The following is an 18,208-nucleotide window of genomic DNA, read 5'->3' on the forward strand; positions in this document are numbered from 1 at the left end:
TTTTAAAAAATTAATTAATTAATTTGTTTGTTTTTACTTTTGGCTGTTTTGGATCTTCGTTGCTCTGGGTGGGCTCTCTCCAGTTGTGGTGAGCAGGGGCTGCTCTTCGCTGCAGTGCGCGGGCTTCTCATTGTCGTGGCTTCTCTTGTTGCGGAGCACGGGCTCTAGGCACACGGGCTTCAGTAGTTGCGGCAGGTGGGCTCAGTAGTTGTGGCTCACAGACTCTAGAGCGCAGGCTCAGTTGTTGTGGCTCACGTGCTTAGTTGCTCCGTGGCATGTGGGGTCCTCCCAGACCAGGGATCGAACCCATGTACCCTGCATTGGCAGGTGGATTCTTAACCACAGTGCCACCAGGGAAGCCCTGAATATTTTCTTTATATAAAATGGTTTATCTACATAAGGAATCATACCATAAAACTGACCTGTGACATATTGTTTTGCAGCTAATAATATGTGCAGCATTTTCCCTCATGTTATTATCGCTTACTTTTTAATAGTTACATAGTGCCCTAACTCAATGTAACTAGTATTTAACTGATACTCTGTGGATTGGTGTTTAGGCTGGTTTCTTCTTCCCTTCCTTTAAACATATAACTTGAAAAAGAAAAAAATTCAAAAATAATGACTGGGAAAATTGTGGACAGTTCACTGACATCACAGTACACTGTGTGTAATTACTTATTGGTGCTTACACTAAGTAGTGCTGCATAAAAATCATAAGAGTACAAGTGAGGTGCCATGCTGAGTTCTTAGACGAGAAAACAAACCCTTTATGACTAGCTTCTCTTTCAGTTATTTTAGCAAAGGCAGCAGCTTGGTTAAAAAATTTTGACCTTTCAATATGTCTGCTAAGCAGATATAGATTTTGTAGTAATTAATAAAATCATAAGTCATGGAATTTAAGGAAATTAAAGAGCTCTTTTGGTCATCCCTCTCACATTACAGATTAGACAACCAGGACTGGGCAAAAAAACAGTGTTTGGTTTTGTATGGATATAAACACTAGTATTTTTTAATAACATTTAATGTTTCTACATTTATAACCTAATAACTAAAAAAGTTATTTTATTTATTTAAAATTATTTCAAGAGCTTCCCCAAGATGGCAGAGTAGGAAGACCCTAAATCACCTCCTCACAGGTACACCAAAATTACAACTACTTACAGAGCAACTAACAATGAGAACAACATGAATACTGGCAGAAACTATTTTCCACAACTAAACAACTAAAGATATAAAGAAGGAGTCACAACAAGAGGAGTAGGAGGGGCTGAGATGGGATATAGTCAGGACTCACATCCCCAGGTAAGTGACCCACAACAGGCGGAATATAACAATCACAAAGGTCCTCCCCAAGGAGTGGGGGTCCAAGCCCTACAGGGGGTTCCCCATCTCAGGGGTCCTGAACTGGGAAGATGAGCTCCCAGAATGTCTGGTTTTGAAAAACAGTGGGGCTTATGTTCGGGAGAGCTGAGGGCTGTAGGAAACAAAGACTCCATTCTTAAAGGGCACGCACAAAATCTCACATGCTCTGAGTCCTAGCACAGCAGCAGTAGTTTGAAAGTAACCTGCGTGAGACCCACATGTTGATCCTGGAGAAACTTCCAGAGAGGCAGGAAGTAAGTAGGACTCCTGTGGGGGACAGAATCACTGGTGGCAGCCATTTTTGAGAGCTCGTTCTACTGTGATGACACCTGTAATGGCAAGCACCATTTTGGAATCCTCCCTCTATCCTATAGGGGCTGGGGATTTGCCCCACTCACCAGCTGCCCAAAGTAGCTGCACACTACCCGGCTGCACAGCAAAATGCACCGAAAGCCTACCCTGCCCTCCAGTGGGCCCACAGCCACTGCACAAGGCGGGACCTCACAGACCACCGGGCCAGGGACCAGCCCTGCCCCCAGCGTGCCCACAATAGTTGTCTCTATCACACTGAAGAGCCCATGCAGCCCACATAGGGGGCACAGCACTCCTAGAGCATATAGCTCTGGTGACCAGAGGGGAGTGTGCTGCTGGGCCCCATAGGATGTCTCTTACAAAAGATCACTTCTCCAAGATCAGGAAATGTAACTGAACTACCTAATACATATAAATGAACACTGAGAATTAGGCAAAATGAGAAGACAAATGAGTATGTTCCAAATGAAGAAGCAACATAAAACCCCAGAAGAATAACTGAGAGGAGTGGAGATAAGCAAACTATCCGACAAAGAGTTCAAGGTAATGATCATAAAGATGCTCAATGAACTTGGGAGGAGACTGGATGAACACACGGAGAATTTTAACAGAATTAGAAAATATGAAGAAAATCTAAACTGAACTGAAGCATACAGAAAAAAAACAAAAAAACACCTATAAGCGATCAACTGTAGATTAGGTGATACAGAGAAGTGGATCAGTGAACTGGAAGACTTATAGATAATGGAAATCACCCAGGTTGAACAAAAAAAAAAAGAAAAAAGAAAAAAGAATTTTAAAAAATGAGGACAGTTTAAGAGATCTCTAGAATAACATCAAGCATTACAGGAGTTCCAGAAGGAGAAGAGACAGAAAAGGGGGCAGAAAACTTATTTGAAGTGGTAGTAGCTGAAAACTTCCCTAACCTGGGAAAAGAAACAGGCATCCAAGTCCAGGAAGCAAGGAAAAATGGCTCCCAAAGTTATCAAGTGCCCTGAGAGTCAGTCTCAAAGAACTGGAAGACTATTGGAAGCAGTAATTTATTTGCCTCCTATCCCTGGTGTCTTCATTAAATATACAAAGCATAGGTAATGCAATTCATTACAATTCAAAAACCATTTATTGTCTGTGTTCTAAAGTGCATATAATGGGATGGATGCCATATGGGACACTCAGAAGAGATGGCTGTCATGGGGGCATGGTCTCTGAAGTCCCCACCACTTCAGACAACTGGTTTTTGTAGAACTTAAGCAACTGACTGCTCTGAAGCTTCAGAAAGCCTCTGCCAACAACCTAAAGTGGAATTCTGCTGCAGGAACCATCTGCCAGTTTATGCCCCATTGTGTGGTGAGCAATAGAGCTGTCATCTTCACTAGGAGCATATTCAAATGAGAAAGTTCTCAGACACAAACAAAAACCAAACAAATATAGTCAGCCCTCCACATCTGTGGGTTCTGCATCCATGGATTCAACCATAGATTGAAGACACCCGAAAAAATATTCCAGAAAGTTCCCCAAAGCAAAACTTGAATTTGCCGTGCAGGCAACTATTTACATAGCACTAATGTTGTGTTTACAACTATTTACATAGCATTTACATTGTGTTCGGTATTATAAGTTATCTAAAGATGATTTAAAGTATAGGGGACGATTGTGTAGGTTATGTACAAACACATTTTATATAAGGGACTTGAGCAAATCTTTTCATTTCCTGAGTATTTGTTCCTTCATCTGTAAAGCAGGTATGCTTGTTCTAGCCCACAAGGCTCTTGTGAAGATCAGTGGGGGTAGTGGATGTAAAAGTATTTGTAAACTTCAAGGTTAACACAGTAATTCCAGTAAAAAGTGTACCTGGCAGATGAGAAGGAAGGAGAGTACCAGTGTTAAATCCAAGTGCTGTGTCTGATTTCTGCCTACTCATGAGAAAGGAATCTCTGCTTTCTTACTGCCTTATGAAACTAAAACATACACATTCATATGTATATGAACATGAACTTTAGAGGAATATGTAAGAATGACAGAGAAGTTCACAGGGATGCATAGAGGTAGAAGCATACAGAAGCAGAAAATTAAAACTTTCTAAAAATAAGTTAAATCTTTAATAAAATAGTAAAATAGCTACCTATATGCCATGTACTATTCTATCATTCAGTTTTATTAAACAGAACCTTATAAGGTGCATGATCTTATAAAACTGAGGGATCACATAAATCGTCTTAGAGTGTATTTTGCAGTTTATTTTAATTGAAATTGTCTTATTAATATGGAAGTGCACAAATGTCAAAGAAATAAGGAAAACTTTTATTCGTAAGTATTTTAATTTTTGCTTAAAATTCTATCAGTAGGATATATTCTTTCAAAATAATAAGCAGGAGGAATATGAATCTATTCCAAGTTAGAAGCAGTAATATGAAGTTAAAAATTTTAATTAACAACAGCCAAGATTATGTTTAGTAATAAGGAAAGAACTTTAGGCTGGTTTTTAAAGATTAATTTGTTAATTAGGTGAACATCTGGGTTGGTTCATCACTTCCCTTGGAAATCTTGATTAATTTATGAGATTTTCATCCCCACTTACTAAAAAAGCAGTGAGTCATCCAGTGTTACACACTAGTGACAGCAAAAGTTAATTGGATTCTAGATCCTTTCAGACTTCTCCCTTCCGCAATTCTTTGCTGCTTTGAGTGGAACCACGCACTGAGTCTGTGTGTTTTTGTGTGTGTGAGAGAGACACAGAAGTGAGAGAAATAGCAAGTGATTGAAAAGTGAGTTTGAAAAAAATAAGTGTATGTGTTTGTATTTCCCTTGGTTGTGGTAAGAAAGTCTGGAGGGATACACAGAACTAGCCTAACCCCAAACCAAAACCAAAAACTAATAAAAACCAGTTATTAGTGCATACTTTTAATAGGATTTTGATTTGTGAATCATGTGAATGTATTATTACCTATTAAAAGGCTGTTTAAGATTGTCTATGTTTTAAAGTGTCCCAGAGTTGGGTCTAGAAAAGAGAATACAGATGCAGCAGTAGCTCATTGTAGTTAGGGTCTGCTCTACAAGTAAGAAGACACGTGGTCTCCAGGAGGGGATTCAAACTTGAGAAAGGAGGGGAGAGACAGATGTATCTGGGGTGACTGGGTGACTGGGAAAGCTGACCTGCTCTCTCCTAGCCCTGCAGTAAGATTTCACCCTTTCTTTGGCTCTGACAACTAACAAATCGCATTCAGTTCAGAGGCCCCTCCTTAGAAATCCTCCTGTATATGCCGCATGATCTCAGTGGTATAAAACAATACTCTCAGATGAAGGGAAATTCATCATACTAGTTATTAACCTCATTTCTTCTTTCGCCTTGCCTTTGTAAACTCTAATTTTTCCTTCATCCTGTTTTCTTTATCACCTTTATTTTTGGGGGTGTATTTTATCTTGTTATATTATGCATTTATATGAGCTACCATAAATCCTTTCTGGAACTGGAAGGAGTAGGAATAAACGTATGCATAACTAACCTGGGAAACTGCTAACAGGTTACTTCTGGAAGGTGAGATTACAAGTGATTTTAAATTTTTATCCAGATTTATTGATATATAACTGACATACAACATAGTATAACTTTAAGGTGTGGTGATTTGGTACATGTATATATTGTGAAATAATTATCACAATAAGGTTAGTTGACACATCCATCACCTCACATAATTACATTTGTTTATTTTGGTCATGAGAATATTTCAGATCTACTCTCTACAGGTGATTTTAATTGTATATATATATATATTTAACAATGGGCAGGGATTCCTTTTCTAATTAGATAATTTTTTTTTCTTTTTACCAAATGTAGAAGAATATTTGTCGTGGAACTGATGGACTTTTCCAGCAGAAAAACATATAATGGTGGTAGAGAAAGAAAACCGGGAAAGAAGATAGGGTAGGTTGTAAGATTTAGTCTTAATTTTCCTTTCACCATGTTCTTCTATGAAAATATGGGAGGTATAGTATAAATATAGTGGTTCACTTGAAATACGTTTTTAAAAAATGCTATTCTTTTTTATTATTTTAAAAAATTTTATTTCTTCAATTTAAGTATAGTTGATTCACAATATTGTGTTAGTTTCAGGTGTACAGCAAAGTGATTCAGTTATACATATATTATATATTCTTTTCCAGATTCTTTTCCCTTATAGGTTATTGCAAAATATTGAGTAGAGTTCCCTGTGCTATACAGTACGTCCTTGTTGGTTATCTATTTTATATATAGCACTGTGTATATGTTAATCCAAAGCTCCTAATTTAGCCCTTCCCTCCCTTTCTCCTTTGGTAACCATAAGTTTCTTTTCTATGTCTGTGGGTCTATTTCTGTTTTGTAAATAAGTTTACTTGTATCATTTTTTTAGATTCCACATATAATCAATATCATATGATATTTGTCTTTTTCTGTCTTTGTCTTCACTTCGTATGATAATCTCTAGGTCCATCCATGTTGCTGCAAATGGTGTTATTTCATTCTTTTTTTACTGCTGAGTAATATTCCATTGTATATATATGTATACCACATCTTCATTATCCATTCATCTGTTGACGGACATTTAGGTTGCTTCCTTGTCATGGCTATTGTAGACAGTGCTGCAGTGAACATTGGGGTGCATGTATCTCTTAGAATTAGAGTTTTCTCCAGATACAGGACCAAGAGTAGGATTGCTGGATCATATGGTAAGTATTTTTAGTTTTTTAAGGAACCTCCATACTTCTTCATAGTGGCTGCACCAATTTACATTCCCACCAACACTGTAGGAGGGTTCCCTTTTCTCCACAGCCTCTCCAGCATTTATTTTTTGTAGACTTTTTGATGATGGCCATTCTGACCACTGTGAGGTAATACTTCACTGTAGTTTTGATTTGCAAGAAATGCTACTCTTTTGATTTCTTTCTCCTTTATAAAATAATAGGCCATTAGACGTCTAATGGCCTATTATTAAAGTCAGAAAATATAATCATATTTCTTCTTTTTTAATAGTTGCAAGGTGAATCATTTTATGGACCTAATGTCACTAATGTCATTTTTAAATCCCCCATTGTTGTATATTTAGGTTGTTTCTACCTTTATTTAGCCAGAATAAAATTCTAAAGAGTGGCATTGGCAGGTCAGAGTGTCTGTAGCCAATGTCAGTAAACATAAATTGACATAATCTTTCATCTTCAAGATCTACAAGACTGACTGCTCCATTCCCACTCCCTGGGACTCACTGTACCCTGAAGAGTTACCCATGCCACTCTGTATACCTGCTTCTCTCTAGGTCTCAGATCACCTTTCTCTCACAGAGTTTCTGCAACCTAACCCTTGGTAGTTTTATCTGGTACCTTTTATCTAGCAGTCTTGACTAATGATAATTGTTATCTGAATCAGTTATTTCATTTGGGGGTTATAAAATGGTGTTTTTTAATTCTACTGTTTAGTTTCTAACTGATTTTTTTAAACTACAGCAATATACAAGTAGAATCCACAACTCAATAAAGTAAAAAATTCAAGCCTGAAAGTAAATAGTCATGTGAGTGCAAGAGTCTTATTTTAGTAGCTCTCTATGATGCACATTGGGAAATAAGGATAAAAAATCTAATTCTATAATGTTATTTTATGTAAAATTTTTACTCTAAAATACAAAGAATCAAGGCCATATAAAAGCAAAAGCAGAATAATTTATTTGAATCCATCTTTCTTTGAACAAAAATAAAAATAAGACTAAGTCATTTCCTTCAGCATTTTACAAGTCTTTTCAAAAACACCATTGGTGATTGACAACCTAGAAGGCACAGTCTTGCTTTTGTGACAATCATCTTTATTATTCTGTGGTACAAATAGCAAGAAGGAAGTTTGGGAATGACATAAAAAAATACAGCAATTTTAACAGTAATGAGAATTTAATAAAACAAAGCCTGCTGAAATTTTTACAAATATAAGGTTTCCACATTTGTAGGTTAGATAGGATAGTGTCAATGCTGATGAAATGAAACATATAGATTAGAATTAATTGAGCGTTGTAGGAAACTTGATACCGAAAAAGTAATTGGAAAGTCCCGTCCTTTTCTTCCTTCCGTCAGGGCAATAAAGACTGTCCGCTGAGAACTCTTTCCCCACCATGCTCCTCTGCAGCACAATGCATTGTGTGTATGCTGGAAAACCTGCAGTCTGATTTTTATAAATGACTCTATTCTGCATTAAAAGGAGTGATGAGTAAGAGGTATCGGGTTTGATTCCTTCACTGATGCTGGATGAATATACATTTTCACTGTTTTTCCTCAATATGTGCTTTCATTATTTCGCTTCAATGCATTGCTTTGCCCATGAATGCTCACCTGGCAAAGAGACGTGTAAAATGTTCTATAGATTTCCAGGTCTACATGTCAAAGAACCTTAAATTCTTTTATTCTTTTCCACAGCTGCAAATAATATGAGTGTTTTGAACTAGTTTAAGAAAATTACATTTACAAACCAATAAGTATAAAGAGTAAGCAATCACTAAATTCTGTAGATAATTTCCTTTTGAAACTAAAAGGTTTACTTACTTGGATGTCCTGTGAGCAAGTCGAGTTCAAAACAAACTGTGCCAAGAGCATTTAATGAGGTCAACAGACAGCATTTAAATAAATGTAGCCATAAGTTCAATAAACAAATAACTGGGCTGAGTAGCAGAATATGAACACAGGCCAACTTACCAATTTGTTAAACACCAGTTCAGTTAGGTAATAGATGCACGTAGTAATGAAAACAACACTGCTAGAATAGTCTAAGAGCCAAAGGAAAAAAATTTTGGCTGTGTTTCTATCTCAGAACCAACTGTCAAATAGAGGTAAAAGAAAGCAGGAAATTACAGTTCTTCACCCAGACCTGGCACATTTACTTTGGGAATGGGGGAGATTCACTAACCACCTATAATACTGCATTATTCATGAAATTGATCTTTGAATTTAATTGGACCTAGAGAATAAAACCATAGGAAAGATAAAGGGTCTCTGAATGTTTAGGGAATGTTTATTCTATTGAGGAATATTTATTCTACTGAGGATCACTGATCTTTAGTTAAAATAAGCAAAGAGGAGCCCACTAAGCTATGAAATCTTCAAAAGACTGAGTCTTATTTAATCTCTGTCCCTAGGACATAGTTAATGACCTGGAGATGTTTGTGGATTGATTGTAAGTAAAACAAGTGCAAAACAGTTTCTAATGAAATAAAGAGAAAATATTCTATTTGTTTGTTTTTAAAATTTAGAATAGGTAACACATCTGTATTCAAGGAAAACAACACTTGTAAAAATGTTGGCTCCTCTTTAGGATGAGCTGGAAGGGAGAAAGAGGAGGAAAAATTTTAAAGAGATATTAGAGAGAAGGGAGACAGTCTTACAGAGAAAGAAAGGCAGATTCAGAGAGGGAAGACATCTCAGGATGGAGGTGAAGTCCAGACAAAGACACACAAAGGGCAACTTCCTCAGAAGATGGGGCAGAAGGAGGTGAGAAGAGAGAGGCTATGGAGATGGGGAGGAGAAGGCACTGGGGCTGGGAGTATGAGGGAGTTCTTGCATGGACTGCCCCTGGAAAGAGCATTTCTCAACAGCAGTTAAATAGTCCTTTATGTGCTGGAAAAAGAGCTTTTCTGCTTTATTTTTAACTTTCAAAGTTTATTTCTGAAATCAAATTTTATACTCCCAAGAAATTGTAGATACATTGCTCATGTCTGAAAGCAGTCTAATTTCAGAGGATGATTTTTTTTTTTTAATTTAAGGAATCATTTTTTTCACCTGCAAAACCCACCAAATCACTTTATTTGGTGCTCTGAAATTATAGCTGCCATATTCCACAGTTTAAAATCATCATTTATTTCATTGTTAGGAGTCTTAAAAGATAAACCGCAAGTTTTCATTTGGTTTGTTTGCAGGCTAACTGGAAAAATAGATACATAGAATAAAGGACATATAGAAAAACAAATGAATTTAAATAGGGTAATATTTTTGATTGGATACAATCTTAAAATTAGGAAGCAGACATACTCCCAAAATTCTTTATATTCCTTATTTTTAACAAAGAAAAATATCCCTTCATTTTCTATTCTCCAAAGTAAAGAGGATTAGATATCATTTTAGAGAGGTTTTTTTTTTTTAACTGTCATGGAATAACATTCCACTATTGTGTTCTATTAGATTAATAACATAATGCTATAAAGCAATTTTCTTTTCTTTTCAAACCAGAAGCTCCCAGTTCCATCAGAGTCTGCTCCTAATTAACCTGATTCCCTTTTCTCCAGGCTCCCTGAGACAAGAAGGAATGCACTGATGGGGTCCTCTGAGGTGCTCTCACCACTTATTTAGCCCTTAAATGACTGCATAGTACCCCCAGGACTGGGTATTCTCCCCGGAAGACCGTTTCCCATGCATTCATCCTAGCTGTTATTTTTGATATTTACCCAGAGGTGTGCATGAATTACTTCACTAGAAGTGTTTCTTTTGCCAAAGCGGAAGTTCCTGTGTGTGGTTATTGATATTCTTTTCAAAGTCAATAAATGACAAATAAAGAAATGATGGAAGATGATTTGTGGCAGTTACGCCTGCAGGCAGCTACAGCCCACAAAAAAGGGAAGTTCATTTCACTATTTCAAAAGGCTGTAGGCTTAGTTTTCCACAAATGGGAAGGGAAGGCGACTGCTTGGTGTCAGCTCCAAGGTTAACTGGATAAGCAGTTTCCTGGCTTTGGCCTCAGCTTAAGTTTCACTTCTCTGGGTGTGAGGCCAGTGGTTTTATTCACTTGGGAGTAGACTGTTTTGAATCTGTGAGAGGTGGGCGTTTGATGGTGACACTGTTGGGCACATTTTGCAGGTTTGTTTTTTTCCTGGTCCTATTTGTAGTGATAGATCACTGGCTTTAAAACCACCACAGTCACTGGAAAATCATCAAGATAACCAAGATGGCTTGAGAACTGGTCTAAAGACCCCTTTCTTACCAAGATGTGAATTCCCTGGGGGAAATGCTAGATTCTAGAGCTCTGCATCTGGTTCACTGGCCCCAGAAGATACTTGTGTGTTAGCCTGTTTTATTTATTAAAACTATTTTCAGGTGGGAAAGTGTGTTCAAATGTACAGACACTATAATTTCCTGTTTTAATATTCTTTTCTTCTGAGCCTTTCAATAAACTCTGGGGACAGCTGGGGATGCATGCTGAGTCCTTTCAACGTAGCATCATCAAATGCAAGTTCATACTTACTCTGGATGGTCTTGCTGTTGGGCAGGGATGTGCTGAATAACTTCGTAAATTGTACTGTGCAAATCTTGCCCTGGTACACCATCAGAGGCTGGAACAGATCTCGCTGGCATCTAGAAAATGTGGCACGTTAAAAAGATTGGCAGACTAGTAATAGTATTCCCAGTACGTTGCACAGTTGAAAACAACTGGAAGAGGTTAAGATTAGAAAATTAGAACTATTTAACTTCCCTTCAATATCCATTTCCTCCTTGCTACAGTTCCCTGCACTGGTCCTATGGTAGTTTGTGCAGTGGCATAGCTATGAGGTCAGAGAGGAATAACTGGACAAACCATCACTTTTTTTCTCCATTTAAGAAAAAAGCTGGCAGTACTGTAAAGGAAATACAGTAGAAAAAAATAGCAAAAGAGAAGATATCAGGATAGCTTAGAATCAAAGAGCATATATTACTATCCTTTATATTACATCTCAGTCTTACCTTTCTGACACTAATCACCAATCACGTGTGCAAGGGTGGTTTAGAAAAAAAGGATAACTTACAGGCAGAAGCCTTCATCACATTGCAAGTTATTAAAGATAGTACCAAGAAATACAGAACACACAAAAGAAGAGGTTTTGGTTTGAATGCAGTAATGGGCTCTAAAAAGTAAGGCTTGGATGTATGTGGAAAGTACAGTAGTGTATGTTTGTCTGGTTAAAATCAACATGTATTTTATTGAAATTGGCATTCATGTTTCATTAACTCCTATTCCTTATATTTGATACTGTTATGCTTGTAAACACTGTTTTCCAATCACTTAGCTAAAGTCTGGTTCCCCTCCTCCTCCCAAACTCATTCTATTTTCATCGTACTTCTGGCCACTTTCAGTCCTTTATATTTATACAGATCCACCTAGAGGACTCTTTGCCCTTGATAAATCATCTGAAGAGTTCTTTATCTCATTTGACCTGCTAGGTTACTTTGGAATATCTTAGCTTTAGATTTTTCTGGAAACTGCCTGTTTCTATTCTACTTCTTAAAGCTCTCATGGCAGTCCTAGGCTATTCATCCTAGGACGGAATAGGTGATTCATCCTATCATTTTTGTGTCAAGGGGATTTTGGTTTAGAGTTTTTACTCTTGATTTTCTTTGGTATAGAGGTGTTCAGGGGCTATGATAAAAGCAATCTATAGATAATGACTATCTTCACACATAACTGCCATTCTGGCTGCTTCTCACACAGATCCTCCTACTCATGTCCGGGTCCTTCTGCTCCATGGGTTGTTGGTGTTGGTTTCTCACTTCTTCCCAAAGCACCTGGAACTGCCAATGAAGGACCTCAGCTGATTCCTCAGGAGTTTTCAGCATTGAAGATGGGCATAGTTCCAAGTTGAGTTATTCTACTTAAGACAGATATAAGCGGGGCTTCTGATACGTAATCAAGCACTCATTTCTCTGCCTCAGGTTCTTTAGAACTGTAGTATTTTGAGCAGATAGAGGTCCTCTCAATAAAATCTTGAAACTGAGTACTGATTAATTGCAAGGCTAAATTTAAAGTTTCCTACATAGATCTCACTCCTTTCCAATGCATTCCTAGGAATAAAAACTGACTTCAGAATTCACTTTTAAGTCTTATTAGTTCTTCAGTTTCCTGCTTTCCCATTTAAAAGCCACACCTGAGAGGGGTGCTTTCTGCCATGGTGAGGAGCTGTTTGAAATAACTCATCCACCAAATATTTATTTTTGTCTTTTTGATTGTAGAAGTGAAGGGTGAGCCAATCCTGCGTGAGACTGAATAGGACATTGCAAAGCTTTTGCAATGCAGTTTTTCTCTTCATCTGTGATGATGTGGGCACTGGTGCTACGACTCACCCATAGGAGGATGAAATCCAATCAATCCCCCTCCATTACTCACGTGGCATTTGAGAACTAAAGCCTGTGGCCAGGTAACTTACTGCTTGAACCTTAGAATCTTATATAGAATTCTCTGAACAAGTGAGGTAACCAATCCCTAACAACAAATATTGATAGTTCTCTTTTAAAAAGGAAAATGAAAATGCCCAGAGGCAAGTAGTCCGTTTCTGGCCCCTTCCTTAAGTGAACTATCATAGGGGAATACGGAAACAGAGGAAAGATCGGTTGTACATAAATCTGTAAAAATATTAATGAGCTGATTAGCTCAGAGAAACATTCTGCTTTCCTGTTAAACAAAACTGATTGCTGAAAAGACCTTGTCTGTGTGGACTGAAAAAAATGGCTTCAACTGTATAAAAGTTCCCGCTCTCACATCTCATGCACCTTTAGGAAAAAATAAAGATATGTACCTGCATACTTTGGGTTTATATGGTACCTTTCTTCTGAAGAGCATAAGGTACCTTCAAGGGTATAATCAATTGTGTTTGTAATGTTCTCATGAGATATGAGGAGGAAATAAAGGGGAAACTGAGCAACAGAGAGAGTCAGTGAAGTGAGAGGCTGCAGTCATCAAAGTGATGCAGAATTATTTAAACCAGGGACTCTTGGTCCCCTATTTATTCACTTCTCTTGACCTTCAACCTAGTTAATTCCCTCTTCCCTGAGCTTACCAGGTAAGGAAAGTTTATGAATTCGTGTAACTTCCTTATTTGTGTTAGCTTTATTGATAGAGGCTGAGAAAGATGCTTTAGCTCCCCAGATCCGGCAACGTCATTCATTACAGAGTGAGTAAACACTGCTGAGGGTAATGCAGCCATCTGACCACACTGCCCACATGCTAAATGAATGCTGCTTACACCTCTGGTGAAGCAGAATGCTACTTCTGGGCTAATTGGCCACTAGGAAAACCAACCCTGGGAACACCAGAAGCATCTGGAAAAGCAACAAATTCATATATTCCAAAGTCATCCAGAGCATCTTCGTGGCCTGAAATGGAAAACAAATACTACTTACAAACCAAATGCCTCAAATTGCTATTGCTATTTTTTAGAAAAACCTTTATAAAACTTATCTTCATGGTTTGCTTCAAGTGGTATGTGTATAAAACCAATTTAACATTTCTTAATCACCTATAGTCATGCTGCCACTAAATAGTATTGGAAATCACTCCTGTTGAAGCTCAGAATTGAAACTGAATTGGGACAATTATTCTTAAAGTCTGATGTGGAAACTGTGTATTATATATTAATACACTGTTTATATATAATATAATATTATATATATATATTATATAAACACATGTGGGCAGCCTTGTCCTTTGTAACTCTCAGTTACCAGACACTTATAAACACCAAGGCTTCAATCTGTCAATCACAGCAGCTCTTAATCCACCCATAATATCTACTGTACTCTGCTAGATCTAAGAGTCCCCCAGGACTAATAAGAATAAATAAGCAACTATTGCTGCCCATACATACAAAACAGAAAACAAGTCCGATGTCACCTAAACTATCAGCAGTAAAATGACAGGAATGGGGTGGTTGGGAGGAACCAGGTGGTCTCTGGGGCCTTTCTGAACTCTGACGGTTTATCATTTGTGAGAAAGGACTAGACAAGAGGAAGAAGACCCATGTTTACTGAGCATCCAGGCATTGTATTAGGCACTCCACCTACATTACTGGATTTAATTCTCAGAGCAACCCTGAGGGGAAGTTATAATGTCTATTGTATAGGTGAGTTGAGGTCAGGAAAAATAATTAATTTTCCCAAGGTGACATTGGGGGAAAGTGGCACAGATGGGATGGAAACCTAGCTCCTCTGACTCCAAGGCCTGAGCAAAAGCCCCACTGTTAACTTATGACAACTCAGTAGGGAGTCAGAAGTGAGGGGCACCGCTGGGGACAGAGAAGCAGCAAACCTGTGGGACCTCCCTTTCCTCTTCTCCCTGGGAAGGAGCTGCCAGCACTGTATCTGCTTTAGGAACTGACACAGTGAGAGAACCCTTGGGCATTTTCAAAATAATAAGAGGATCAATGGAACAGGATTCAGCAGAACTCAGTGATGGCGGGCAAGTGACAGTCTCTCTGAGCCTTAGTTCTCTTGCCTGTGAAATGGAGTTGAAAGTGCCTTTCAGGCTTATTTTACAGACCTGTGTGACTTACATAAAACTAATACAAGGGATAGAACTTTGTGAAGTGAGGGCAGTCATCCTGGGAAGGGAGTGTTAGTGTTATCCCATGTGAATTCTGTTATGTAAATAGTACATTTTACATATATAATCAATATCAACAATATATATTAATATACATTAATATTGATAACAGCCCCTCTCAGCCCAGCCATTACCTGAAAACGTTTGAGCTTTCCTGTATTCGGTTTCTGGCCTGAAAAGACAAATTGGTGTTTCTGTCAGTCTTAATCATTGAGGAAAAAGCATTCAAGAGAAAAATTATTTTCATAGAAACATATGCATTACCTGCCTTCTAGCTTTTGCTTTATAACTAAAACCAAAAAAGAAAAAACACAGTAAGATACACTTTAGTGCACATATACAACCATTCAAAATTTTTTAAAAAAATTTTAACCTACCTTTGTAGGGTTGATATTTTTTCCATAGGAGGAGAAGACACATGGATATAATCAAAAAGAGTGATATTCCAGTTATACTTGCTAAAGGGGACAATGATTTCCCTTTTTGTGCAAGTTTCTCTATTCCTAAATAAAAAGACAAATATATTTTTATTAAAGATCAATAATAAATTGATCCTAAATAAATAAATCCTAACTGGTACAGTACTGCAAATGTGTGTGTGTATATATATATATATATATATATATATATATATATATATATATATATATATATGGGGGGAGAGAGAGAGAGAGAGAGAGAGAGAGAGAGAGAGAAGTCTGAGTGAGACCAAACAGAAGGCAGGCACTTATTTTAGAATACATACTAAACTCTCTAAGGATATTTGTGATTGGAAATGTGGTGAGCTGTCCAGGATAATACCAATATGTTGTACTAGATGTAGCAAATAGCTCATATCATACTTTTCAATAGTGTTCACCAGCATTTAGCTTGGATCTGTTGGATCTCACTGTATAAAACATCCCCAGATGCTAGGTTGTTCTCTCTCTTTCCATCTCACTCTTTTAACATTGTTCAGGTATGTGGATTTTCTAGGGCAGTGGTATGTAGTTAAAGGTGTGAGAGGGGAGGTGTTCATTTCAAATAATTACTAATTTTTGACCAATAAAGAAATTTTAATCCCTAAAATAGAATGTGTGTATGATTGTCAATAAGACATTTAAAGCCCCACCTTTGACTACAATTCACTGTTTTGCAAGTCATTCCTTTTGTTAATATCTCTATATAAAATATAGTGCTAAAAGCTAACACTTGCTGAGTGCTTATAATACATCAGACTCTGTTCTAAGAGCACATGATACGTATTAACCCATGGAATGTTCACAACAATGTTATTAGGGAGGTAATATTATTATTATTATCCCCTTTTAGAGATGGGAATCTGAGGCTTGCCTGAGGTCACTCAGGTTGTAAGTGGCAGAGTCCAGATGTGCCCCCAGACTCTTGACACTTTGTGCTGCCTCACTTTGATGCTGTTTTGACAAAACTTACTAAGTATGGCAATGTTAACACCAGTTCCAGACTATAACATGCTTAGTCAGAGAGTTAATCTATAAAGTGGAAAGTTGTGTGGCCTTCAACAAAAGCAAGTAACAGATGTCTTCCATGTTATCATGTGAATCAGACATTGATGTGGAAATGAATGGTGGCAGTTGCCTGTCTCTGTCTAGTTTAATGTGGGAGTGAAAGTTATGGGATGTCACTTCCCTTCTGCCGTGGTGGAGAACAGCTTGGAGGATCTGGGTGTGGTGAAGAACATGGTGTGGACTCAACTCTGCAATAAATATCCAGCCTGCACCGTGTTGTCTTCCACCACAAAGCCTCTACTGAGGTCTCCAGCAGCCAAGATAAGGATGAAACTTTAATCTTTCCCTTCTTTCTTTGTGGACCTATATGTACTCTCTCAGCTTTTCTACCTACAATGCTTTCACTTTTTAATCTTCCCAGAATCTTTTCATAATGTAGTGTAGATCATATATGTTAAACTCCAGTTAAAGTCATGGAAATCATGCTATCTCCTCCAATTTTCCCATGTAATACTGTTCTTGTACTCCCTTTAAGTCCTTAAGAGTTTAAGCAGGTTGCTTTTCATTACCAAAAATCTTTACCATCTCAGATGGTATATTTATAAATTTCTGATATGCATTCAGAGAATTGTGTTCTTAAAATGTTCTTTTTATGGGATTACAATAGCTGTGTAATATTTATTGCTTTTAAACAGATTTTAAGGTAAAGTCCTTTTAGCTTTGGGTGGAAGAAATAAATGCAAGGTAGTATAAAATGGACTAGAATGGCAATTTATTGGTTCTGATCTAGACCAGAACATCACAAAACTTATTAGAAATGTTATTTTTCCTCCTTTTCTCTTGGTTAATAATTTGTAGGAAAAGTTATATTCTCCCACTGTTAGAATGCTGAGCTTTAGGTTTGTAACTACTTTAGCATTTGGGTGATCTCTGTGTGAGGTCTTAGCCTTTCTTCAGATACTGTGCTCCTACTTCACAGGTTTGTTCTCTCTAAAGAGCTGGGCAGCTTTGAATGAGCCACTTGACTCTAAGGGTCTGGATTTTCCCAGTAGTAAAAGGAGGAGGCCTGAATGATTGGTTTTTAAGTTCTTTTGTTGCTCAGATATTATATGACTTGAGGCAGCCAAAGAGTTTTACATGAAGTTTATGTAAATAGGACACTATACCCAATGGTATGCTAGTAACTGAGTATCAAAAAGAATTATATGCACACATATACATACAAAAGTTATAAATTTTACTGATATGAAGGATGTGTAGCCTAATTTAGAATAATAAAATATGCAGTACTCTTTATTGTTAATTCCATATATCTAATTGATTCTCATGGAATGCTTTTGTTGATTTTTGCTGAACTCTTGCATTTTCAACCTGTGGGTGATATTCAACTATGCTTTGAAACAATTATACTTCAAATAAATGCTTGGTTACTATCCAATTCAGCAAAGAGATAGTTTACATCATAGATGAACAAGTGTAGCTTCAACACGAACGCTGGCTGATATGTACTAAGATGAAAGTGAAACAACAATGACATTCATTGGAATTTCACTTAACAGTGATGTGAATGACTTCTTTGCTAAATAGGAAAATAGATTTTGAATACCGGGAGAACTCAATTTTTTTTCGCCATATGTAATGTGGCACTTTTAAATTTAATCTGTATTATCATCTCCATCTTTTAAATTTAATCTGTATTATCATCTCCATCACTTTCTTA

General features: G+C 37.3%; 1 protein-coding gene across 3 annotated transcripts in view; it reads right to left on the bottom strand.

The window, feature by feature from the left end:
- Nucleotides 1–7,521: 7,521 nt before the first annotated feature.
- Nucleotides 7,522–18,208, bottom strand: part of HEPACAM2 (HEPACAM family member 2) — a gene marked incomplete at both ends in the record, with an annotated part of 33,369 nt that continues 22,682 nt past the window's right edge. The window contains 6 exons of one of the 3 annotated variants that reach the window (XM_082662005.1): nt 7,522–8,022; nt 10,919–11,028; nt 13,724–13,797; nt 15,157–15,194; nt 15,287–15,311; nt 15,400–15,525. In XM_082662005.1, coding sequence (XP_082518131.1) covers nt 8,019–8,022; nt 10,919–11,028; nt 13,724–13,797; nt 15,157–15,194; nt 15,287–15,311; nt 15,400–15,525 — 377 coding nt within the window. Of the gene's footprint in view, nt 8,023–10,914; nt 11,029–13,723; nt 13,798–15,156; nt 15,195–15,286; nt 15,312–15,399; nt 15,526–18,208 lie in introns of those variants that run through there. The other 2 variants (XR_014297214.1, XM_082662004.1) reach the window with 2 other exon arrangements.

The sequence above is a fragment of the Grampus griseus genome (assembly GCF_964374135.1).
Source record: "Grampus griseus genome assembly, chromosome: 9".
In the NCBI taxonomy this organism is placed as follows: Eukaryota; Metazoa; Chordata; class Mammalia; order Artiodactyla; family Delphinidae; genus Grampus; species Grampus griseus.